This window comes from Cnephaeus nilssonii, assembly GCF_951640355.1.
Source record: "Cnephaeus nilssonii genome assembly, chromosome: X".
Taxonomy (NCBI): domain Eukaryota; kingdom Metazoa; phylum Chordata; class Mammalia; order Chiroptera; family Vespertilionidae; genus Cnephaeus; species Cnephaeus nilssonii.
Window position 1 is genome coordinate 69,633,654 of NC_137071.1, and position 25,960 is coordinate 69,659,613.

The following is a 25,960-nucleotide window of genomic DNA, read 5'->3' on the forward strand; positions in this document are numbered from 1 at the left end:
ATCCAGAAAGTAATTTGCTTGGATTTGAAATCCAAGCAAAGTTGAGAAGAACTGATGTCTTAACAATACTGAGTCTACTTATCTATAAACATGGAGTGCCTCTCCATTTACTTTGATCTTTTATTTCTTTCATCAGTGTTTTTTAGTTCATATAGTATTTTGTAGGTTTTGTGCATATTTTGCTAATTTATACTTAAGTATTTTATTTATGGATGCAGACGTAAATGTTATTGCACTTTTAATTTCAAATTTCAATTTTATTACTGGTCTGTAGAGAAGAAATTGATTTTTGTATGTTAAACTTGTATCCTGAAACCTTGTTATAATTGCTAGTTTTATGAGTGTTTTGGTTGATTCTTTGAGATTTGTACATACACAATCTTATCATCTGAGAACAAAAATAGCTTTATTTCTTCTTTTCTAATCTGTGTACCTTTTATTTTCTTATCTTATTCCTTTAGTTGGAATTTCCAGTATGATGTTGATTAGGAGAGGTGAAGAGGGGTCATCCTTACCTAGTTCTTGATATTAGTGTGAAAGCACCTACTTTCTCACCATGAAGTATGATGTTTGCTGAAATTTTTTTTAGCTTCTCTTTATTAAGTTGAAGAAGCTACCCTCATTCTAATTTGCTGAGATTTTTTTAAAAATCATGAATAGGTGTTATATTTTGTCAAATGCTTTTATTGCATGTATTGATGTGATTGTGTGATTTTTTTCTTCACCATGTTGATGTGATTTGTTCCATTAATAGATTTTCAAATGCTGAAATGAGCCATATATACCTGGGATAAATCCCATTAATTATGATATATATTCTATATATTTTAGAGTTAACTCATTAATGTTTGTTGAGGCTTTTTATATCTTGCTTTATGATATACTAGAGGCCCAGTGCAGAAAATTTGTGGACTTGGGGTGGGGGGGTGGTCTCTCAGCCCAGCCTGCACCCTCTCGCAGTCTGGGAGCCCTTAGGGGATGTCCGACTGATGGCTTAGCGCTGCCACGGAAGCAAGAGAGGCTCCTGCCACTGCCGCTGTGCTCGCCAGCCGTGAGCCCAGCTTCTGGTGCACTGACCACCAGGAGGCAGCTCCTAAATTGAGTGTCTGCCCCCTGGTGGTCAGTGCACTTCATAGCAACCAGTCATTCCACTGTTCTGTTGATTTGCGTATTAGCCTTTTATTATATAGGATAGTTATCCGATTTTGGTATTAGGAAGTATCACCTCTGCTATCATTTGTAGAGAGTTAGTATAATTTCTTACTGAAATACTTGATAGAATTCATCAGTGAAAATACCTGAGCCTTGCACTCTCTATTTTGGAAGTTTATCAATTATTGATTCAATTTCTTTAATAGATATAGATCTATTTAACTTACCTATTTCCTTTGTGTAAATTTTGGTACATGGTGTCCAGGAATAACAGGAAAATAATAAAGCTTGTCCTTTTCAACTTGGTTATCAAATATGTGCATAGAGTTGTTTATAATATTTCTTTATTACCCTTTTAATGTTAATAGATTCAATTGTGCTGTCACCTCTTTCATTTCTGATATTGATAATTTGTGTCTTCTCTCTTTTTTCTCAATTAGTCAAGTTAGAGGCTTATCCATTTTTGTAATCTTTCCAAAGAACCAACTTTATTTCAGTTGATTTCTCTATTGATTTTCTGCTTTCAATTTCACTGAATTCTGCTCTAATTTTTATTCTTCGGCTCAATTTAGATTTAATATGCTCTTCTTTTTCTAGTTTTCTAAAGTGAAAGGTTAGCTTTTAAATGTAAGATATTTTGTCTTTACTAATATATGCATTCAAATGTATAAATATCCAGCTGATTTTTGCTTTTGTTATATCCCTGAAAATTTTGAAAGTTGTATCTTTATCTTGGTTCATTTTAAAATATTGCTTTAAATTTAGAGTTCTTTCACCCATATGTAATTAATAAACATGTTGTTTAATTTTCCAGTATTTTGAGAGCTTTCAGTTATTTTTCTATTATTGATTTCTAGTTTTATTCCATTGTAGTCTGAGAACATATATTGCATGATTTCTATTCTTTTAAATTTGTTAAGATACAGAATGTGGTCCATCTTGATGTGTTCCATGTGAATTTGAGAATTTATATTCTGTTGTTGTTGGATGACATAGTCTATAGATGTCAGTTAGATCTAATTGATTGACTGTGCTGTTCAGTTCAACTGTGTCTTTACTGATTTTCTGCCTGATGGATCTTTCAGTTACTTTTAGAGGAGTGTGGAGTTTAAATATCATAGTGGATTCATCTATTTATTTATACAATTCTATCAGTTTTTGCCTCACAGATTTTATTTCTTGTATATGGGTGTTTTTTTGTTTGTTTGTTTGCTTAAACAATAAATATTTATTTCTCATAATTTTGGAAAATGGAAAGTCTACAATCAAGATAAATATAAAAACAAATAATATAATAAAAACACAAAGTAAATAATTATAGAATGTCAGTAAACCATTTCTTTTATTATTCAAAACCCATTTGGAGCAAGTATCTATAAAATACTCTATTCAGAACTTTCTCTCTTTCCAGATTCATCCCATCCCTCTATTTGGAGGTTATTAACCTCTCTCATAAGATATTTGGCTCCCATTAGTGGTCTTATTTGCCATTAAGGAATTAATTTTCTTCTTACAGTTAATTCTGGCTTTCGGGTCCAACATTTTTTGCCACAAGGAACCATTGTGTACTTTTATAATAGAATCTAGCCCTAGCCGGTTTGGCTCAGTAGATAGAGTGTCAGCCTTTGGACTGAAGGGTCTAGGATCGATTCCAGTTAAGGGCACATGCCCGGGTTGCAGGCTTGATCCCTAGTAGGGGTCGTGCAGGGGGCAGCCAATCAATGATTCTCTCTCATCATTGATGTTTCTATCTCTCTCTCTCCCTCTCCCTTCCTCTCAGAAATCAATAAAAATATATTTTAATAAAATAGAATCTATTTGAATTATTTATTTCCTTTGTGTGACTTTTGATACATGGTGTCCAGGAATTGGTCCTTTTCAACTTGATTATAAAATTAATGTGCATAAAGTTGTTTATAATATTTCTTTGTTATACTAATCCAAACTTGAAGAAGCCTGTATGATATAACTTTTAAACCCCCTGCTGTGAGGTCAAAATATTTGAGTTATACTAATCTGACTTGATCCAATGATAGAACCTAAACTACTTAAGGAAGTGAGACAATAGCATGTACTTATATGCTTTCCATAAATAATAATTTTCTTATGCCTCATATATATTTATACTCTTTCGTTAAGGCATACACACTAAGGCAAGCATGTCAAACTCAAAGGCTAACATGGGCCAAATAAACAAGGTTTACGTTTATGTGGGCCATAAAAACCCAAAAGCTTCAATTTTCATAGAAACGTAGGTTTATTTCAATAGAGACATGCTGAATATAAAGGGCTGAAATAAATGAGTAGTTGTTAGCATAAAAAGAACATTTTAATAAAAATTAATATTTTTTTCTTGAACATTAACTTACCAGACACTGAATAACTGCACAAATTAATAAGCGTAATGCAAATAAACCTATTTTTCTTGTTCTCCAAAAGTGAAATATTCCTGTTGTGCACACCAAACAAGTCATTACAAGACTAATGACATGGCAATCGACTGCTAAAATATTCGCTGCTAGTATTAGTGGAGAGAAATGGTGCGCCTGTGTGTAAGGTGCATAAGGGAAATAAATGCAACATGATTGTAGTAATCAGTCATTAGTGAACATTGTAGTTTGTTATTGATAATCCTATATAATAAAAGCCTAGGTGGCATCACACCCTTACGTGACATCATCACAATGTGGCCGCCACAAGGTGGCTGGCAGGGTAGGGCAGTTGTGGGCGATCAGGCCGGCAGGGGAGGGCATTTGGGGGCAAACAGGCCAGTAGGGGAGGGCAGTTGGGGGCGACCGGCTCTGCAGGGAAGGGCAGTTGGGGTGACCAGGCCTGCAGGGGAGGGCATTTGGGAGCAACCAGGCCAGCAGTGGAGGGCAGTTGGGGGCAATTGGGCCGGCAGGGGAGGGCAGTTGCGGGTGATCGGGCCAGCAGGGGAGGGCAGTTGGGGGCAATCAGGCTGGCAGGGGAGCAGTTAGGCATCAATCGGGCCAGCAGGGGAGTGGTTAGGGCGCAATCCGGCTGGCAAGCAGAAGTGGTTAAGGGCAATCAGGAATCAGGTAGGCAGGCAGGCGAGTGGTTAGGAGCCAGCAGTCCCGGATTGTGAGGGATCGGGCCTGAACCAGCAGTCGGACATCCCCTGAGGGGTCCCAGATTGGAGAGGGTATAGGCTGGGCTGAGGGAATTTCGTGCACTGGGTCTTTAGTCCTATTTAATAAAAGCCTAATATGCAATTCAACCAAACAGTGGAACAACTGGTTGACCAGGGCAGGCCGGCAAGTGGGTGGCGCCAGGCCAGCCAAAGCAGCTACCAGCAGGCAGAGGGACATGAAGGCGATCAGGGGGTGGTGGTGGAAGGGCCGTCGGGGTCGGGGCCAGCTGCTCACTGGCTGGTGCTATCCTCCAATCAGCCCACGGGTCGCCTCCCGCAGAGGGAGACCAGATTGCTGCTTAGGCCTGCTCCCCGCAGGACACGGGCCTAAGCTGTCAGTTGCACATCCCCCGAGGGCCCCTAGTCTGCGAGAGGGCATAGGCTGGACTTAGGGACCCCCCCCCCCAGTGCATGAATTTTTATGCACTGTGCCTCTAGTCTTATATAATAAATGCCTACGTGGCGTTGCGTGGCATCATCACAAGATGGCCACTGCGACATCATCACAAGATGGCCGCACGCACAGTGGAGGAGGGGCCTGGCAGTAGCTCCATGTGGTGAAGCCTGGGGGTCCCGCGGCTCTGCTGGCAGGGAAGAGGTTAGGGGGTGATCAGGCTGGCAGGCAGAAGCAGTTAGGGGCAATCAGGCAGGCAGGCAAACGGTTAGGATCAGCAGTCCCGGATTGTGAGAAGGATTAGGCCTAAACCGGCAGTTGGGGGGGTCTCAGATTGGAGATGGTGCAGGCAGGGTTGAGGGACACACACACACACACACACACACACACCCCGCACGAATTTTGTGCAATGGGCCTCTAGTTATATATAACAGGATATTGTAAAAATTAAGTCACAAAATTTTTATTAAAACATTTCTTACATACCATTATATTGGCTGGGCCACAAAAATATTTGTTGTGGGCCACATGTGGCCCATGGGCCACGAGTTTGACATGCTTGCACTAAGAGTTATTATGTCTTTGATTTGATCCATTATCATTTGTAGTGGGATCTTTATTCCTGATAATTTACCTTCCTCTGAAGTCTGCTTTGTATGAAAATAATAAAGCTTCTCCAACTTTCTTTTGGGGGTGCTAAAAGTATTATGTTATTCATTTCAGACTTAACTTGTTCACCACTAGTACATACTAAAACAAGTGACTTTTGTTTATTAACCTTATCCTCTAAACTTGTTAAAATGTCTTATTAGTTCCAGGAGTTTTTTGTTTGTTCTTTCAGATTTTCTACATTACACAATCATGTCATCTGTGAACAAAGACAGTGTTATTTCTTCTTCCAATCTGTATTCCTTTTATTTCCTTTTCTGGTCTTAATGCATTTACTATGAATTCCAGTATAATGTTGTAAAGGAGTAGTGTGAGGGAACATACTTGACTTTTTCTTGATCTTAATGGTTGAAACTTCTAGTTTCAACCATTAAGTGTGATATCAGCTATAGAGTTTTTGTAGATATTCTTTATCAGGTCAAGGAAGTTCCACTCTCCCTGATTTGCTGAGCCAACTTTATTCTTTTACATGTGGATATTTAATTGTCTTAGCATTGCTTATAAACAGACAGGATTTTTAAAAAATGGTGATTGAATTCCAGTCAGTGGAATATGAGTGAAAATTATATGGGCATTTCTTGACTGAGGATTTTAAGAGGCAGGTGGACTACCTCTACTCTTTTTTTCCCTAAATTTTGCTGGCTGGACACAGGCTGTGATGATGTCCCATGGTAGTGATGCAATAAGTAAGTGATGACCCAGCCAGTGTGACTCAGTGGTTTAGTGTTGACCCATGAACCAGAAGGTCATAGTTCGATTCCCGGTCAGGGCACATGCCCGGGTTGCAGGCTCAATCCGGGGGTGTGCAGGAGGCAGCCGATCAATGATTCTCTCTCATCATTGATGTTTTTATTCTTCTCTCCCTTTCCTTTCCTCTCTCTAAAGTCAATTAACAAACAAATTTTAAAAAATAAATAAATAAGTAAAATAAGTAAGTGATGGTTAGGTACTCTGAAACATAACAAAAGGTACTGTATACTTCTCATTTTCTTTCTATTTTGAAAGTAATTTGACATTCAATTAAATGTCAATATTTGCTGGCATTGTGGAAATTCAGGATTTCCTCTCCCTGCAAATCAAATAACCTCACCTCATCAACTCCTTTAGATCTAGCAATCCTCAAGGAGTATTTTCCATGTCCTGAATTTCAGTGGATTTCACATGATTTTTTTCAAGTGTTGTTGCCACACTAAGCTTTACTGTCAAACACTTAAATCCCTCCAACTGCTCCTTCTAATTTTCCCAACCACTTCCCATACCTAGAGTCCTCATCATGTCAGAGCTGAGTAGTCTAGAGAATAGAGAGAAGGATGTTTTCCTCTCTTTAAGTTGCACTTTATAAATGGGATTTGCACACCAGAGTATAACAGAGTTTATTTTAAAACAGTGCTTTCTGGGATAACTTATGAACCTGCATTTTGTTATGACATATAGTTGAGGGCATATGTTAGAACAGAAAAAAATAGGAACCCTAATCCACGTGCTGCCATTAGAATAGCTGTATTCCCCTAATGACAAGGTAGTGTTCCTGGGCTGAGGTCATTGTGCCTGGTTCTGTTTTCCCTCAGGATAAATTCTCTTAAAGCAGAACTCACACCAAATATGAACTGAAAATATTCTTGGGTCAAGTCTACCCACCAGTTCTCCAGATATGCCTTGTCTCAAGAAGTAAAAGTTAGGTTGAGATCTTTCCCAAAGGCTCTTCAGTCTCTATTGGAAGTAGACATCTGTTAAGCCAATTTTATCACAAGAGCTCAACCTGGTCTGCTTGGTCCCAGCTGCAAGTGACTTGAGTTCTTATGCAAAGCTCTTGAAAATCAGGGATAGACGTATAGATACATTCTAAGAATGAACAGGGTTTGGCTCAAACTTGGACAAAAGGGAGATTCCAGAAAAAAAGTTTGTCTGAGGCACATGAAGGAGAGAACAGAGGCAAATTTAACTAAGTGGGCATAAACCCAGGTCCATGCCCACAATGTTTGAGAAAGACTGGAGATCATTTGAGCTGCACAGGCAAGGGATATTCTAGTGTGAAAGTTTACTTGCATGGATGTGGGATGTGAGGGTGGAGGTGTGGGCAGAGTTGTAGGTATGATGAAGCATCACAGCTGCTTCTCTAACCTGGGCTTAATGCTTGGCAGAATGCTTGGTTCTGAAATTGTTCCATAGCCCTTCTGTATCCTGGGCTTAATTCTTGGGAGAATGTTTGGTTCTGAAATTGTTCCATAGCTCATGAGCCTATTGTGGTAGCTCCCTGAGCTAGTAATGTTGGGGGTGGGGGCAGGCGAGGGGGGTGACACAACAAACATGGGGCTCTGCTTTTATTAGATCTGAGGGTGAGGAGCCTAGGGTTCTACAGGTTCACTCTTCATTGGCTTATTTAAAGTATAAGAGCAGGGCCCTGACCAGGTGGTTAAGTCGGTTGGAGCATAGTCCCGTACACCAGAAGGTTGTGGGTTCAATTCAAGGTTAGGGAACATACATAGGTTGCGGGTTTTATCCCCAGTTGGGACACATATGGGAGGCAGCAGATTGATGTTTCTCTCTCACATTGATGTCTCTTTCTTTCTCTCTCTTTCTCTCTTCCTCTCTCTGGAATCAATAAAATCATATCCTTGAATGAAGATTAAATAAATACATAGAGTATAAAAACTTTATTTTTATACTTTATTTAAATAGGTTGTGGAATGGATAAAGTGGGGTCATTTAAGGATTCAGTTATTTACGTTACCCAGGGTTTTCTGAAAAAGAGAACTTCATAGGTGAGGGTGGCCTCATTCATTATCCAGTTGTTTTCCTAGTAGCTGTGTCATATAGCTGGCAATGTCATTATGCATTATGGATGTCTTTTGAAATAGATACCTTGGCAATCAAAAGCTTAATGTCAGGTACTTAGACTAAAGAAATTTAAGTATCAGAGGCTAGTCAAGTTTACACAACTACTAGTAGTGATAATGGGGAATGGAACAATGTATATTGCAGTCAGACTGGGATCATTTTTAGGAAGAACTAAATATTATATTAATTAGCAGTCAGACAGACATAAGTCACTAGCATCCTATTTCAATCTTTACTTTGCTCTCTGGATTTTAAAGATGACATTTCACCTATCTGGTATCCTATATAATAAAAGCCTAATATGCTAAGTGTCTTGTCCACCAGTCAGCCATTCAATCAAAGCATAATATGCTAATGATATGCTAAGGCCACTCAACCACTCACAATAACATGTACTGACTGCCAGGGGGCAGACAGTTGACCAGTCGACCAGTCGCTATGACGTGCACTGACCACCAGGGGGCAGATGCTCTGACTAGTAGGTTAGCTTGCTGCTGGGGTCTGGCCAATCTGGACTGACCGAGACGGGTCCTGGAGCCCTCCTGTGTCCCTCCCTGGCCCTGATCGTGCACTAGTGGGTTCCCTCAGCCTGGCCTGCACCCTCTCACAATCCAGGACCCCTTGGGGGATGTCGGAGAGCCAGTTTTGGCCCAATCCTGCAGGCCAGGCTGAGGGACCCCACTGGTGTACAAATTCGTGCACCGGGCCTCTAGTATACACATAAAGAGCTTAAAATAGGACTTTCCTCAGTTCAATAAATGTTAATTTGCATATTGTGCCTGTGTTAGCATAGGCAGCTAGGAGTTAACAAAAGAGAAGGGAGCTAGATTGGCTGGGCCTAGCTGAGTCTGAAAGTTATACTTAATGAGACATAGGTCTGGAAGTTATAGCTTCAGACACTCCAGAGGATAGCTGAATCCTGTCAAGGGGATTACATCTCTCTGCACCCCCCTTCCCACGTGTAGGGAGGAAGGACCAGCTTTCCAATCTCCCAAGGGGACCACTTGTCCATTCCCGCATGACACAGGGGTAGGTCCTTCTACTGAGGCATGTGCAGTAGAAACCAAGATGGTGCAGGGATGGGCTTTCTACTTTGAGACATGTGCAGTAGGAGCCAAGATGGCCACCATAAAGGAGCAGAGTCTAGCCTGGAAAACCTGGGAATAAAGACAAGAGGACCCAACACAAGCCTGCAAAAAGCCAGGCAAGAGATTGGTTAGTTTAAAAGAAAAGCCTCTCCAAGAGCATACAATGGAGTCAAGATAGTCTCTTCAATAAATGGTGCTGGGAAAATTGAACAGATACATGCAAAAAAAATGAAACTAGATCACCAACTTACACCAGACACAAGGATAAAATCAAAATGGATAAAATACTTAAATGAAAGTCGTGGAACCATAAAAATCATAGAAGAAACCGTAGGCAGCAAAATCTCAGACATCTTTCATAGCAGTGTGTTTACAGATACATCTAGGACAAAGGAAACTCAGGAGAAAATAAACAAATAGGACTACATCAAAATAAAAAGCTTCTGCACAGCAAAAGAAACCATCAACAAAATGAAAAGGGAGCCCACTACATGGGAGAATGTATTTGGCAATGATACATCTGATAGGGAATTAATTTCCAAAATATATAGGGAACTCATATAATTAAACAAAAGGTAAACAAACAATCCAATTTTTAAAATGGCCAAAGGACCTAAATAGACACTTCTCCAAAGTGGACATACAGAAGGCCAAGAGACATATGAAAAAACGCTCAAAGTCACTGATCATCCGAGAGATGCACATCAAAATGACAATGCGGTACCATCTCAAACCTGTCAGAATGGCTGTCATCAACAAATCAACAAATGACAAGTGTTGGCAAAGATGTGGAGAAAAGGGAACCCTAATACACTGCTGGTGGGAATGCAGACTGATGCAGCCACTATGGAAAACAGTATAGAGTTTCCTCAAAAAATTAAAAAATTAACTCCCATTTGACCCAGTGATCCCACTTCTAGGAATATATCCCAAGAAATCAGAAACACCAGTCAGAAAGAATATATGCACCCATATGTTCATAGAAGCACAATTTACAGTAGCTAAGATTTGGAAACAGCCCAAGTGCCCATCATCCGATGAGTGGATTAAAAAAACACTGTGATACATTTACACAATGGAATACCACTCAACTGTAAAAAGAAAGAACTCTTACCACTTGCAACAGCATGGATGGACCTGGAGAGTATTATGCTAACCAAAATAAGCCAGTCCAAGAAAGATAAGTACCGCATGATCTCACTCATATGTGAAGTCTAATGAACAAAATAAACTAATGAATAAAATAGAACCAGAGACATAGAAGCATGGAACAGACTGAGGAATTTCAGAGAGAAGGTGGAGGTGGGAGGGGAGTGATGAACCAGGGAACTTATATGCATATATGCATAACCCATGGACACAGACAATAGAGCGGTGAAGGCCTGGTAAGGGCGGATATGGGGTGGAAGGGGGAAAAAACACGAAGAGGACATCTGTAATACTTTCAACAATAAAGATTTTAAAAAGAAAGAAAGAAAAGCCTCTCCTAAGCCTGAGGTAATATAAGCAAAGCCTAACAAAGGCCCCTCTTGGTAGCACGTTTGCCACTTCCTTCACCTATTTGGGTGTGTTCTCGCTCCATAGCAGCTGCAACGCTCCAAGCGCAGGTTTGGTGCAAATAGCACAGCACTAGCTGGAGCACAGCAGGGAACAGAGACTAAGCTAGCTGAATGGAGATAGAGACTGAGCTGGACTAAGCTTTGGCATAGTCTTAACTGAACTGCGACAGCCTCACATGCCCTGCTGATACCAGGTAATGGCATAACATCTGTGGATTCTGGCCCTTTTTCTGGGCTTGGTGAAGATAATGCTTGGTTTCTTACACAGCTGGATGGAGCCAAACCATCTGATCGTAGATGAGACATTGGGCACTTAGGGACAGTCCTTTGTGTTTGCTCCAGCTCCAATAAATCTTACCGCCACACCTCATCCTTCCACACGTGGGTCCCCAAAATGCTTTTCTCTTGACTCCCTGGAAGAGCCCTATTTTCCACCAGCAACACCTATTCTATCAATGAATTGAGAGCAAGTTACACAAAAAAAATATTTCAAAATCTCACAGTAAAATCCACCTTTTGCAGATCCACTCCCCTGTCAATAAATATCTTGGAATCAATATTCCAGCACCTTGAGTATTATCAGATACCTTATGCTGGCATGACTGTAAACTTTTAGTTAGGAAATTAAATAATATGGAAACCACAAGTGAATGTAAGCTCCATAAGAACTGTAAATTCTTTTTTTTGTTGTTGTTTACACTGCATCCCTAGTGCCTAGAACGAAGTCTGTACTCATTCTATACTTTTGGAATGAATGAAAGACACAAGTAGCTTTAAGAAAGAGAAGGAGCAGTTTAGAGTCAAAGAGATTCACACACACCCACAGATCCCAGCAGTAGTCATGTCACTGGAAAAGACCAGGACCAAGGCGGTCTGCCCTGCACAGTCTGGAACATGTGGGTTCTTCACTTTGTGCAGGAAGGATTTCACAATACAAGTCCAAGTGATTTTGAGAGTACATTTATTAAAGCTGGGCACAGTAAGACAAAGGAAGGGCTCTAAATAGAAGAGGCAAGATCACAGCAACAGGAGTGAGCCTAGGTAGAGCTGATTTTGGGCTCACTGAAAAGTTAGCAAAAAGAGAGCCCTTGGAGACAGGTTCAGGGGGTTAGCCCAGGAAAAGCTACCACTGCCTGCTGCTCCCCTGGTTGCAAGTCTCCTGGGAACCTTTAGGGTTTAGGATTAAAAACAACAACAAAGATACACACCTGAGGAGGGAATGGAGAGAAGGCACATGCATGCTCTAGAGCAGTGGTTCTCAACCTTTCTAATGCCGCGACCCTTTAATACACTTCCTCATGTTGCGGTGACCCCCAACCATAAAATTATTTTCGTTGCTACTTCATAACTGTAATTTTGCTACTGTTATGAATCGTAATGTAAATATCTGTGTTTTCTGATGGTCTTAGGCTCTACATCAGCGGTTCTCAACCTGTGGGAATCTCAAGAGAATAGTCATCAGCTTTCCAAGTGTGTCCTTTAATATGCTGATTCATCAAAATGCATCTATAGAGGGATCAGGGTCATTCTCTGGTCAGTTTCACCTTCAAAAAATGTCACTGAAGAGGGACCAGGACATAGGTGGGTCTGCCCCTGCACCTTCTGGAATGTTTAAACCACTTGCTAAGTAAGTTCTCAACTTTTGCTACTGTTATGAATCGTAATGTAAATATCTGTGTTTTCCGATGGTCTTAGGCGACCCTGCTAGTGGTTCTCAACCTGTGGGTCGCAACCCACAGGTTGAGAACCGCTGATGTAGAGCCTAAGACCATCGGAAAACACAGATATTTACATTACGATTCATAACAGTAGCAAAATTACAGTTATGAAGTAGTAACGAAAATAATTTTATGGTTGGGGGTCACCACAACATGAGGAACTGTATTAAAGGGTCGCGGCATTAGAAAGGTTGAGAACCACTACTCTAGAGAGAGCATGCACTGGGTCCTTTGTCTTAAGAGCTTTTATCTGTTTTCTAAAGGGGGGAATTTTAAGGGAGGTTTCAGGGGAGAATCTCAAGAGAATAGTCATCAGCTTTCCAAGTGTGTCCTTTAATATGCTGATTCATCACAATGCATCTATAGAGGGGTCAGGGTCATTCTCTGGTCAGTTTCACCTTCAAAAAATGTCACTGAAGAGGGACCAGGACATAGGTGGGTCTGCCCCTGCACCTTCTGGAATGTGTAAACCACTTGCTAAGTATCCTTGGTTAGGGAAGATTTAGTATCTGGCTGTAAATTGCTTGGCCACTTAACTATGTCTCAGTTTCCCTATTCCACTTGCCAAGGAATTTTCCTAGCTTCTACTTAACCTGCCTCATTCAGATTCCCTTCTTCAAGTCTAGTATTTACCCAAGAGAGTATACTGTGGAACAAAGAAAAAAAATCCACAATTCAGCTAACGCCATTTAAACTGCATAGTAAAAGTGGCTGTCCTCTGATAATTGGCATCCATTATCTCCAGATACCAAATACAGTCATCCCCCAATATTTTTTGGTATTACCTAAACATTGCACAGTTATAATAAAATATTTAAAAACAAATAAACAATGCTATGAAGTTTCATGGTAAGAATATGCTTCCCTTTTCATCCTGGGAAACAGTGATTTTCAGCAAATAGGATCTTTCTCCAACATGAACCTCAAAAATCCTTCTTTAGAAAACAGAGAGAAGGGGATTGCTGGAGAGGGTTGTTATAGTGGTGAGAGATGAGCCCCAAAATTGATCCTCCCAGGGATCAAGCCCCCAAAAAAGAAAAGTCAAGGGGAATGGACTTTATCAGGCTGGTCAGTAAATGTGGTTCCTACTACAGCTGTATCAAATTACCACAGCCTTGGTGGCTTAAAATAATGACAATTTAATATCTTACAGGTCTGGAGATTGGAAATATTAAAAGGTCTCACTGATCTAAAATAAAAGCGATGGCAGGAATTCATTCCACCAAGGGGTTGTAGGGAAAAATCTGTCTCCTGGCCTTTTCCAGATTCTGGGGGCTGCCTGCATTCCTTGACCCATGTCTTCCTTTCATCTTCAAAACTAGCAATGGCCTGTCAGCACATCCAGTCTTTGTCATGCAACTTCACTGTAACACTGATTCTTCTACCTGGCTCTTACACATTTAAAGTACCTTTGAGATTACATTGGCCAGGATAATGAAGCATATCTTTAATCTTTAAATTCAGCTGATTAGCATTCTTAATTCCATCAATAGCCTTAATTCTCCTTTGCCATTTAACATCACACATTTATAGGTTCGGGAGAATTAGACATGGACATGCTTGGGGACCTTCATACAACCTACTGCAGTGAGGGGTGCCATTTAATTCGGTTTTCAAAAGGGGATCAATGCCCTGACTGGTTTGGCTCAGCGGCTAGAGCATCAGCCTGCGGACTGAAGGGTCCCGGATTCGATTCTGGTCAAGGGTGTGTACCTTGGTTGCGGGCACATCCCCAGTAGGGGCGTGCAGGAGGCAGCTGATAGATGTTTCTAACTCTCTATCCCTCTCCCTTCTTCTCTGTAAAAAAATCAATAAAATATATTTTTAAAAAAATAAAAAGGGGGATCAGTGCCAGCAGGTTTGTGTTCAACCTGAATTGTGCTTAACCATTATTGCTGTTTGGATGTGGCACAAAAAGAAGGGGCTCAAGACTAGAGGAAGGATGTAGGAGTGAAGGAATGCCCAGGTTCTGTCTTGAGAATTGGGTACATGCATAGGAGGGCCTTATCCAAAGAATGACTGGGCAAACTAGACAGGTGTATATGGGAAGTGGCTGAGATCCAAGCTGGTTCTAATCCCTGCCACATTTCCACACTGCCAAAGATCATGATAGCGTGTATGTGACTGCCACAGAAGACTTGACAGACAGAACCGGAGAAAGAGGAGCCAGGACCTGCCCTACCTGGTGCTTGATACTTGGCTATGGGGCTACAGGCAGGGGGGATTGCATGGCCATCGTGGGTCCTGGCAGGGAAGTGAACTCTTGGGCAACTGTGGGGACCGCAAAATGACAACACGTATAATCATTTCGAATGAGAGAAAAAGCAGTGTGGCAGAAAGAATGACTCTGGGCGCAGAGCACTGGACTGTTTTGCCAGGGTTAGAGATCTAGATCTGCCATCCTCTAGAAGAGGAACAAATGGTGAGGCCTCCATGTCAGCCCCCTCCCACCTTCCTCCCCTCTCCCCGCTTGTGAACAATAAAAGAAACCCTTGGGGTCACGCCAGAATGTCTGGGGTGGTCTGGCCTTGGCTCTCCTCTCCCCCTCACAGCCTGCAGTCCCCAGAGCCCCTCCTCTCCCCTCAGCGTCTGGAAGGACGGCTGGTGGGATGGAGGGGGGTAGGCAGACAGGGCAGTCTGGGGATTCACACAGACCAAGGGCGGTTTGTATCCTTCCGCTGCCGCGTCCAGCGCAGCTCCGTTGGACCTCCCCATCCGGCCCCCCGACCCCCGCCCGTCTGCCCCCTAGATTGCAGTGCCAGGAAGGGCACTACAGTGGGGGTGGTCGCCTGGCAGGGGCCGCGTTGGTCCGCTGGGGCGGGCTGGCGCCAACCTGCCCCCCACCCCCCCCCCACCCCCGGGCTGGGTCTCCTCTGGCCCGGCCCCGGGCCGGCCCCGCCCCCTCGGGTCGGAACTACGGTGGGCCTGGGGGGCGCCGAGCCCATCCGTGCTGTATCCCTCCGCCCCTTCCCGACACCCTCGCTGCCAGCGCTTCTGTCGCATCCTGCGCAGCCCCTGCCCGGCCGGGTTTGGTGCAGCGGCGCGGGGGCGGGACGCCTCTTTGCGGTTCGGGGCGCGCGGACGGCGGTGGGGACCTGAGTGAGGAGCTGTGAGAGGAGGGGAGGACGACCACCCGGGCCCTGAGCCTGTGAAGGCAAGTGGGGGCTGGCGGCGGGGCAGTGGGCGGCGGGGGCCCCCACTCTCCACCAGCTTGCAGCCCGCGGCGCCCCGACCCTGGCGTCCTGGCGAGGAGGCGGCGACCCGGGCGGTCGGAGCCGGTCCCTGAGAGGTGCGCGGCGCCGGGGACCCTGGCGAGGAGGCGGCGCGGGCCGGCCCAAGGCGCCGGGTGGCCGGAGGGCTCCCCGGGCGTCTGCGGAGGCGAAGCGCGCCGGCTGCCCCCCGGCCAGCTCTCCTGGCGCCCGCGCCCCGCCGTCGAGGTGTCTGTGCTGGGAGGGGGCTGAGGGGCGGTTACTGGGGGGGAAATGGCGAGCGGGAGCGGGAGCGGGGCTGGGGGCGGGGGCGGGGGCGAGGGCGATGGCTACTCGGGGCCCTGATTGCGGGAAGGGGCCTGTTGGGGCCCTGCGTTCTGGGTGCTCTCCCTTCCCACAGGCACCTCGTTGATGCCAAAGCCTCATGTTTGCGTGGTAGGTCTGGCGATTTCAGGCTGCAGGGTGCATCTCTAGAGGAGCGGCTTGAGAAAGTTGGAGCAGGAAAATAGCCTGGATCTGGAGGTGTGTGGGGATGGGGATTGGTGGACAGCAGTAATTGACTGGATACCCGAATTGGGGGGTTCCCTGTGTACCAGCTTCTAGATACTTCTCTTAACCTCCATCCTTTATTTCAACCAAAAGTGGGCAGAAAAAGATGGGCTCAGAGGCGAGGGTGAGACAGATTCGTAATTACAAGTGCCACTGCACAACCTGTTTTCTAGAATATGCAGGAGCCCTTCCCCCAATTTATGCTGCGCAAGGCAAAGGGATGTGGTGCACCTAGTGGTGAATCTTCAGAATTGGAGAAGGGAGCAATGGGAAAACTGTGACGTCAAGAAAATATGTCGTTATCTGGAATCCTGAAACAGAGGGACTTGATAAAAACGAGAGTATTTGACCAAGAAGACCCTAAATGTTGAAAGACAAATAACATGTGGACTCCCATCATTGGTGTTGGACTCCCATCAAGTGCTCAGTTGCTACCATGGTCTCCTGACTGTCTTATCTTTTTGTCTGTCTGTCCATAGGCTTGCTTTAAGGCTGGTCACTTTCTGCAAGGAAGGAAGAGAGGAAGAGATTGGCTCAGTTCTCTGCAGGTTGGTGCAAAGAGGGACAATGCAAGGGACAGTTACTGAGTAAGATTATGGCAGGTCTTTGTGATCCACCTCTCCTGCCCTGCCAGATTTGCACACTGCTACAGCCTCCCCTGTGCATTTCCTGCAGGAGGTATTAGAAATATTTGGGTACGTGTCGGCTGTGAATGAGAGAAGACCTGGGGTCAAGAACCAGGAGACAGGAAACATTAGAAAAATTTGACCCTTAAACAGAAAGGGAGGTGTTTGCATCAGGCGTCAGGGTGTCTGCCTGTCAACTAAGCACTCAGAGTTCATTTTCTCTTGTATGTTTACTTGTCCATAGGACAGCCTGCTGTCTGCTGTAAAGCTGAATACCACTGGAACAGAGCAAGGAGGGGGATATTGCACCACATCAGAGCAGGTTAGTATGGGAGTGGGTAAAAGGGTGGGATAGTTGAGACTACCACAGGTCCAAAAGTGATTAGGGTCTAGTTTGGGGGCTCCTTAGCCCCATTACCAGCATACTTTCCCCACCAACCTCACACTTACTTTGTGGCAGGCCAAGTATGTGGCAGCTCTGGGGGAATAAGGGTGACAGATTTTCTAAGAGCCAAACAGCTCCACCAAGAATTCAAGGTTCAGTCTCTGTGCGTGAGTCTCCGCTTGGAGTGACACAATTGGAAGAGACTCAAAGCCCCATGCTGATCTCTCTCCTTAGATTCACCTTTAGTGGCAGCTCTGGTGGTATTGGAATTGCTGCTGACCACCACCCTCAACAGATCCGCACCCACCTGGGAACCATCCATTCTCCCCCAGCTTGGTTGTGCCTCTTCTGCACCCTGTCTGTAATATTGGCTGTGGCTGGTCTTGGGAAAGAGGCTTATTGACTACTGGACTGGTGATTGACTCTAACTCTTATTTCTAACTGTATCGTCTGAATCACTGAAGGATCAGAGTGTGAAGATAGAGAACTGTGACACATCTGTGGTAGAGGCTGAGACTGTGCTACTGATACTTTAACTGTGTCTTTTCTGTAACGGGTACTATGACTGGGGCTGAGATTGAACCTAGTGCCCAGGCCAAGCCTGAAAAGAAGGCTGGAGAAGAGGTTGGGGGTGGGGCTGAGAGGGAGAATGATGTCCAGATGGTGGTCAGACCCAAGGTTAGGAACCAGACCCAGGCAATGCCTGGGGCAAGGCCCAAAACTGAGTCAAAGGCTATGAATGGGGCAAGGCCCAAAACTGAGTCCCAAGCAATGTCTGGGGCAAGACGCAAAACTGAACCACAGGCAGTGGTTGGGGAAAGGCCCAAAACTGAAGCCAGGGCAGTAGGTGGGGCACGTCCTAAAACTGAGGCCAAGGCAATCCCTGGGGCAAGGCCCAAGGATGAAGCCCAGGCTTGGGCCCAGGCTGAATTTGGAGCTGAAGTAATGTCCCAAATAGAGGGCATGCCCCAAACCAATGCAGCAGCCTGGCCACTGGTCAGTACTGAGTCTGGATCAGTTTCTAAACCCATAGCCCTATCTGTAGATAGGGAACTGGTAACTATGGATCCTGAGACCTTTCCTGGCTCCCAGGGTCAGTCAGGAATTCAACCCTGGTTTGGATCAGGGGAGGAAACTAATACGGGGTCTTGGTGCTATCCCAGGCCCAGGGCCAGAGAGGAAGCGTCTAATGAATCTGGATTCTGGTCAGCGGATGAGACCTCTACAATGTCTTCTCTCTGGGCTGGAGAAGAGGCCAGTATCAGATCATGGCCCAGGGAAGAGGCCAATACCAGGTCCAGGCACCGGGCTAAACATCAGCCTAACCCCAGGTCTAGGCCCAGATCCAAGCAAGAACCCTATATTGATTCCTGGTCTGGGTCTGAGGAAGAGTCTGGCAACCCATTCTGCTTGTGGCCTGGAGAAAATACCAATAACTTGTTCAGACCCAGAGTCAGGGACGAGGCAAATGCTAGGTCCAAACTCAGGACAAAGAAAGAGGACTTTTTTGAATCTGAGTCTGAAGATGAGTACTATAATGAGTCTTGGTTTTTGCCTGAAGAGATCATTAATAGATTCAGGCCCAGAGACAAGGAGGAGCCTAATACTGTCTTGAAGCCCAGGGCCCAGAAAGATGATAACAGTAATAGGGTCAAGCATGAGCCCAAGTTTGAGGAGGATGTCATCATTGGGTCCTGGTTCTGGGCAGAGAAAGAGGCTGGTGTGGAGGCTGGGGCTTCAGCCATCTGTGAGTCCATGCCAGGGGCTGAGGAGGGGGCCATTGGTGGATCCTTGTTCTGGACGGAGGAAAAGTCCAGTTTGGGGGCTGTGGCCAGAGAGGAGACCAGGCAGGAGTCTGAAGAAGAGGCCATATTTGGGTCCTGGTTCTGGGATAGGGATGAGGCTTGCTTTGACCTAAATCCCAATCCTGTGTACAGGGCTAGTTCCAAGTTCAGAGATTTAGCTGAAGAGGGAATTAATACAGCATCCAGGCCTCGAACCTGGGAAGAGGTCACTGTTGAATACAAACCTGGCCCTTATAGGATTGGCTTCCCATCCCCAACCTCCTTTAGAATTCCTGAAGAAGCATCCTCTGCATTCATTGAACTGTTTGAGGGAAAGCCCAATAATGCGGAAGGGGAAGATGAGGAATCTTCCCCTCAGGCCAATCAGCTCACATTTCAGTGTGAACCCTCCTACCGGTCCGTCCGGGAAATTAGAGAGCATCTTAGGACCAGGGAAAGTGCGGAGCCTGAGAGTTGGTCTTGCAGCTGCATACAATGTGAACTTAAAATTGGTTCTGGAGAGTTTGATGAACTCCTCCTGTTAATGGAAAAGGTTCGCGATCCTTTTATTCAGGAAATATATAAAATTGCAATGGGTACGAGAAGTGCTTCTCAGTTTACCCGAGATTTCATTCGGGATTCAGGTGTTGTCTCACTTATTGAAACCTTGCTTGATTATCCCACCTCCCGAGTTAGGACAAAATTTTTGGAAAATATGATTCTCATGGCTCCACCTTATCCACATCTAAACATGATTGAAACATTCATATGTCAAGTGTGTGAGGAAACCTTTGCACAAGGCTTGGATTCCCCTGAGCAACTTCTTGGATTAAGGCTGCTTAGACACCTCACTATGACTACTGACTATCACACACTGGTTGCCAATTTTATGTCTGAGTTTCTTTCCCTGTTAGTCACGGGAGATGCAACAACGAAGTTTTATGTTCTGAAAATGCTGTTGAACATGTCTGAAAATCCTATGGTGGTAAAAACACTATTCAGTACCAAAGCTCTATCGGTATTTGTGGGTCTCTTTACCTTACAAGAGTCACATGAAAATATTCAAATTGTTATTAAAATGTTTCAGAATATCAATACTATTATGAGAAATGGAACAGTAGCCTTAATTGTTGATTTCAGTCCTGTGCCATTTATGTCTGCATTCCACGAATTTGAGAAGTTAGCTAAGGCACTACAAACCCAAATAGACAATCAAAACGATCCTGATGGAGGACAACCAAACTAATATGATTAACCACCTGTCTCATCAGCCTTGTGTTCCCAAAGAGCCCTGAGTAGTGCTTTGGTTTTCACCGTCTGGTTTTGTGTTGTAACTTATATTTTTAATGCTGTTGTTAACTTTGTCCAGTTCTTGGCTTGAGCTGGATCATTTTGTGGATGCCAAATGAATATTAGAGCTGAAAACATATTTGTTGATATTTGTCTTGCTGTCCAGATTGCAGTATTTTTCAGTATTGAGCTTCCAATGAACTGAGTTGCCTATGTAAGCTACCCTGTTGTTCGTTGTTTAAACATATGGTTCTCTATTTGAGTCTGTGTTTTCAATAAAGTTCTGTGTGAAAATTGGCAGAAGTGACCCTTCACTTTAAAATCCGGGTGCAGATACATTGTACACACTTACAAACATAAATAGTTAGAAGTATGACAAGCATACCCTCATTGGAAAATTCCATTTCTGGAGTTTAGGAAGGAGGACATTTACTGCGTGGGCTGTGGTACTTGAGGAATGTTTCAGAGAAGAGGGACCCCCTTAAATTGGTCACTGAAGCATAGGATAAGAAGTGACGAGTGGTAATATATAATTTAAAAATCAGTTTTAGTAACGTGGATGTATCCTGTCTGCCTGGAATAGGTGAGACAAGTTTATTGAAGGATGCATTGGAATGAGGCCAGTTTGGAAAGCTAAGGCAGCCAAATCTACATATTTTATAACTCAAAGTTGTAGCTTCAGTGCCATGGAAAGAATGAATGGGGCCCGGCTGGCATGGCTCAGTGGTTGAGCGTTGGCGCATGAACCAGGAGGTCACGGTTGGATTCTCGGTCAGGGCACATGCCTGCATTGCAGGCTTGATCCTCAATGTGGGGCATGCAGGAGGTAGCCGATCAATGATTCTGATCATTGATGTTTCTATCTCTCACCCTCTCCCTTCCTCTCTGAAATCAATAAAAATATATGAACAACAACAAGAATGAATGGGTAAGATAGCAAATGAACTGGAGTCAGGAGTAAGATTTTCTTTGTGATACTAGTCCAAAGAAAGTATTAAGGAAATACCATGCATCTTTCAAAAATGATCTATTTATTGGCATGAAATGACACTGATGCTTTTACCTCTGGTGAAATAGAGAAGAATACCATCTATGGCAGCAGTCGCCAACCTTTCAGACCTCATGGACCACTAAATTCATAATTTCAAATCCCGCGGACCATTAATATGATTTAAAAAATAAATACATTTGTAAAATTATCAGAGATCAATTTTATTAATATGAAATGCACCTACCTATATATATAAAACCCTAATATGTAAATAGACTGAACAGTGGAACAACCAAACAACCGGTCGCTATGACATGTGCTGACCACATGGCAGGCATCAGCAACAGGTGGCAGAGTGCGGAACATGGTGGGCATTGGCTGCAGCAGGATGATGGAGCAGGTGAGTGGGGGTGCCAGAAAATGTGGGGCACCAGTCGCTGTCATCAGGGTAAGCCTCTGGTGGTCACTGAAAATTCTTTGCTCCCGCACACCACAGTCCCGCCAGGTGCTCGCACCCGGCACTGTCAGTGGGTATGAGCGGTGGCTGCCGGCACTGATTGCCCCTCAGGGCTTCTCCACCTCGCCCTGCTCCTGAGGGGCGATCAGGGTCTGCAGCTGCCGCTCGCATCTGCTGCCGGTGATGGCCCCACTCACACCCACTGCTCTGTGCCAGAGCCGCCGCTCACACCCACAGCTGCCACTGGAGCCCCCGCTCGCACCCACTGCTGGCGCCCAGTGCCAGTCCCGATCACTCGGCACCTTCAGTGGGTGTTAGCAGTGGCTGTTGGCCCAATTGCCCCTGAGGGCTTCTCCACCTCCCCCTGCTCCTGAGGGGCAATCAGGGCAGCATCCGCCACTCACACCCACTGCTAGCCATCAGTGGGTGTGAGTGGGACCGGCGCCGTCAGCGCATGGGAGTGGCAGCAGCGGGAGTGGGGCTGCCGGCAGATGGGACCGGAGGGCCATGGTGGTGGGGGGGCCTGGGCGGGGGTGTAGAGGATGGGCCGAGACCCACTCCTATGCCCACCACAGCTTCGTGACCCATAGTCCCTTTCAAGGTGCACAAATTCGTGCACTGGGCCCTAGTTTAACCCTTTGCACTCGCTTTTTTCTCGAGCTGCTACCGATGCTAAACGTGTCGAGTCACACTCAACATCCGAGTGCAAAAGGTTAATATAACAACATTATAAATACTTATTTAATCATAACAAAATCTTCAAAGGTTTTTAAATTGTAACAAATTTATTAAAGTAAGTTTAATTTTTATGAAATAATTGAAGCTTATTTAAGTATTAAACTTTTTTAAAGTGTGATATTTGCTCCTGTTTGCTTGAAATAAGTTTATGGATTTTTGGCTCCAATGATGTTACTACAAGACGGAGAGCCGTATTTATTTCAAGTTAAGACCAGTACCGAATTTTAATTGCTGTGACAAATGAAAATATTTTTTCGCACAAATATGTTGTTGAAAATTGAATCAATTTTCATTGCTTTTGCACTCAGTAATGGGTATTCACTTTTAATGGAGATCCAAAAATGAGGTCTTGATAAAGATGACTGGAATTTAGCTTTGAGACTGTCATCGGATGATAGATCAATGAGGCTTTCTTTTTCATTCATGCTTAAATTGATATCTTCAATGTTTGCTGCAAATGGATCTATTATATACATATTGCCATGTCTGGAATCTTCTTTCTTTGGGTAATAACAACCAAAAGATTTTGTGAGTGATTGTAAGTGCTGTTGAACAATGGTTACCACCTGTCAGTTGACATCCTTCTCTCTCATATATTCATCAAAGTTTGAAAACATTTGCAGATCTTCTTCAGCCTACCGTGTTTGCCACAGTAATATTTTCTTTTGAAAAGTATCCATTTTACCTCGTAGTGTGAACACATCCTTAAATTGTCCTTGTAAGGATATGTTTAGTTCATTTAATATATATATATATATATATATATATATATATATATATATATATATATATATATATATGCGCCAGGTATGCAAGCTACCCACTCATCATCAGAGAAGAATTCTTATAATTTTGGATTATTTTGCCACTGGAAAAATATTTTGACTTCTTCACGCAGGGCGAACAGTCGGGTTAATGTCTTGTCCCTCGACAGCCATCTCACCTCAGCGTGAAGAAGGAGGTGAGTATACTGGGAACCCATTTCTTCGCAAAGTGCCTCAAATATTTGAGAATTGAGTGCTTTGTGTCAAATTTAATTTATAATTTTAATAACACCTGATAATACTTCGTGTAGTTCTGGGGACAATTTTTTCACCGCAAGTTGCTCACGATGTATAATACAGTGTGTAGACAAAATGTCTGGGTGACCAACATTTTTCACCTTTGCAACAATTCCTGAAAGATGTCCAGTCATGTTTGCGGCACCGTCTGTACATATCCCAATACATTTTTTCCATTCAATTCCGTGTACCAGGAAATAACACTTAAGTGCTTCAAAAATCTCAGAGCTAGTTGTGACACCTGGGAAGTAGAATGAACAAAGTAGTTATTCCTGTAACTCTCCTTCACACTCAACCCTCACAAAACAAATAAGTGCCTTGTTACTTACATCCGTTGATTCGTCAAGTTGAATTGAATAAAATGGTGAATTTTTCACCATTTTTATAACTTGATTTTTAATATCTTCAGCCATGTCTTCAATTCTGCTTTTGACATTGTTAGCAGACATAGGAATTGCTTTCCATTTCTAGACAACCTGCTTTCCCAAAACCTCTTCACAGGCTTATAACATGCAAGGCTTGATGAATTCTTCTCCAATCATATACGGCTTTTTATTTTTCGTGATCTGAAGTGCTATCAGATCAGAAGCCTTTAATAAGGATTTATTACAAACAGTCATTTTTGTTAGAGCAAGTACTTGCTTTTGCTATTTTCACGCATTCTTTGAAAATAATCAAGTGGTTTTTTAGATAAATCCGGGTGTTTTGATTGCAAGTGTCTTCGAGTTTCAAAGGTTTCATGGCATCATTGGATAAACTCTCAGAACACTCAACACAAAGCGGCCATGGATCCAGCTCACTACCAGGTTCTTGAACAGATCCAAATTTCAAGTAATTTGAATCATATTTTCTTGATACTTTGAGTTTTTTCTTCTCTCCGCCTCCAGTTCTAATGTTCTTCCTAATGGTGCCTGACAAGGACTATGGAGACTCTGATTCATTCATCAGCTCACAGTAAAGTACACATATTACTATTGTTACTATTATTAGTTACACTAGTGTCCTGGTGCACAAAATTTGTGCACATTAAAAGGGAATTAATTGGAGGGAATATTTTAATATTGCTATTTGCCCTTTCTCTATAATAGAAGTGTCAGAGATGAAAGAAAATTAGTAAAATGTATATGAAAATCTCCCTCCTGTCAGAGTCTAGGGCGCACCACGGGACCCAGATTCAAGTCCCTGCCCACCCATGCGCACCTCAAAATTGTGCGAGACCCCCATCAAGCCCCGCAGGGCGGGGGGGCGGACTCATGTCCCTCATCAAGCCCCACAGGGTGAGGGGGCACAGCCTCAGGTCCCCCATCAAGCACCGCTGGGCGGGAGGCATAGCCTCAGGTCCCCCGTCAAGCCCCACCGGGCGAGGGGGCACAGCCTCAGGTTCCCCGGCCTGGCCTCAGGTCCCCTGGCCCTGGCACAAGGGCATGAGGGTGTGACAACCATTTGCATATTAGCTCTTTATTATATAGGATTATCTTTTGTATTACTAAGGAAATGCAAAATATTCCTTTGCTTTTTTTTCCACTCACTTCGGGTTTATTTCATTCAAATCTAAAACCAAACAAGAAAAGATGGTTATTAAAGTCAAACTATTTGATGTCATTAAATATAACAGTTAAAGAAAATACACAGTTACTAGTACATACAATAGACAAATAAAATAAAACAATCGGATGAGAATCAGTAATTGCTGAGCGGGTGACTGCTGTAATGGCCGAAACAATACTGAAGCCACTTGCACCTCTCTTGTTTCCCCCTCTCTAGATACTAGAAAGGGGAATTCATGAAATGTACTAGACTCTAGTACAGGCGTCCTCAAACTACGGCCCACGGGCCACATGTGGGTGTTTTTGCCATTTTGTTTTTTTACTTCAAAATAAGATATGTGCAGTGTGCATAGGAATTTGTTCATAGTTTTTTTTAAACTATAGTCCAGCCCTCCAACAGTCTAAGGGACAGTGAACTGGTCCCCTGTTTAAAAAGTTTGAGGACCCCTGCTCTAGTACATTTCGTGAATTTAGTGCAATGTAAAGGCAAAAATTGTCATTCAGTCAGAATATAAGAATTTCTTAGAATATTATTTGTTTTATTATTTTTTATTAGGATTAATAAAACATAAAAATGCAAATATTGTCCTAATTTTTCTACGGACTACCAAAATTTTCTCATGGACCACCAGTGGTCCGCAGACCACCAGACCACCGGTTGGTGACTGCTGATCTATGGAATACTAGATCTCATTTTATTTTTTTAAATATATTTTTATTGGTTTTAAAGAGAAGGAGGGGGAGAGAGAGAGAG

At 43.7% G+C, this 25,960-nt stretch overlaps 1 protein-coding gene across 3 annotated transcripts; it reads left to right on the forward strand.

Moving 5' to 3' along the window:
- The first annotated feature begins 15,030 nt into the window (after positions 1-15,030).
- LOC307096331 (G-protein coupled receptor-associated sorting protein 2-like) lies at positions 15,031-21,048 on the forward strand. Of its 3 annotated transcripts, XM_079765914.1 has the most exons (5): positions 15,031-15,723; positions 16,218-16,300; positions 16,807-16,875; positions 17,198-17,275; positions 17,573-21,048. In XM_079765914.1, exon 5 carries the CDS (start codon positions 17,900-17,902, stop codon positions 20,366-20,368), a length of 2,469 nt encoding a protein of 822 aa, XP_079622040.1. In that variant the 5' UTR covers positions 15,031-15,723; positions 16,218-16,300; positions 16,807-16,875; positions 17,198-17,275; positions 17,573-17,899; the 3' UTR covers positions 20,369-21,048. The 3 variants fall into 3 exon arrangements, with proteins under 3 accessions (XP_079622040.1, XP_079622042.1, XP_079622041.1); XM_079765916.1 differs by lacking the exon at positions 16,218-16,300; XM_079765915.1 differs by lacking the exon at positions 15,031-15,723 and having other exon boundaries at positions 16,122-16,300.
- The last annotated feature ends 4,912 nt before the right edge of the window (positions 21,049-25,960 follow it).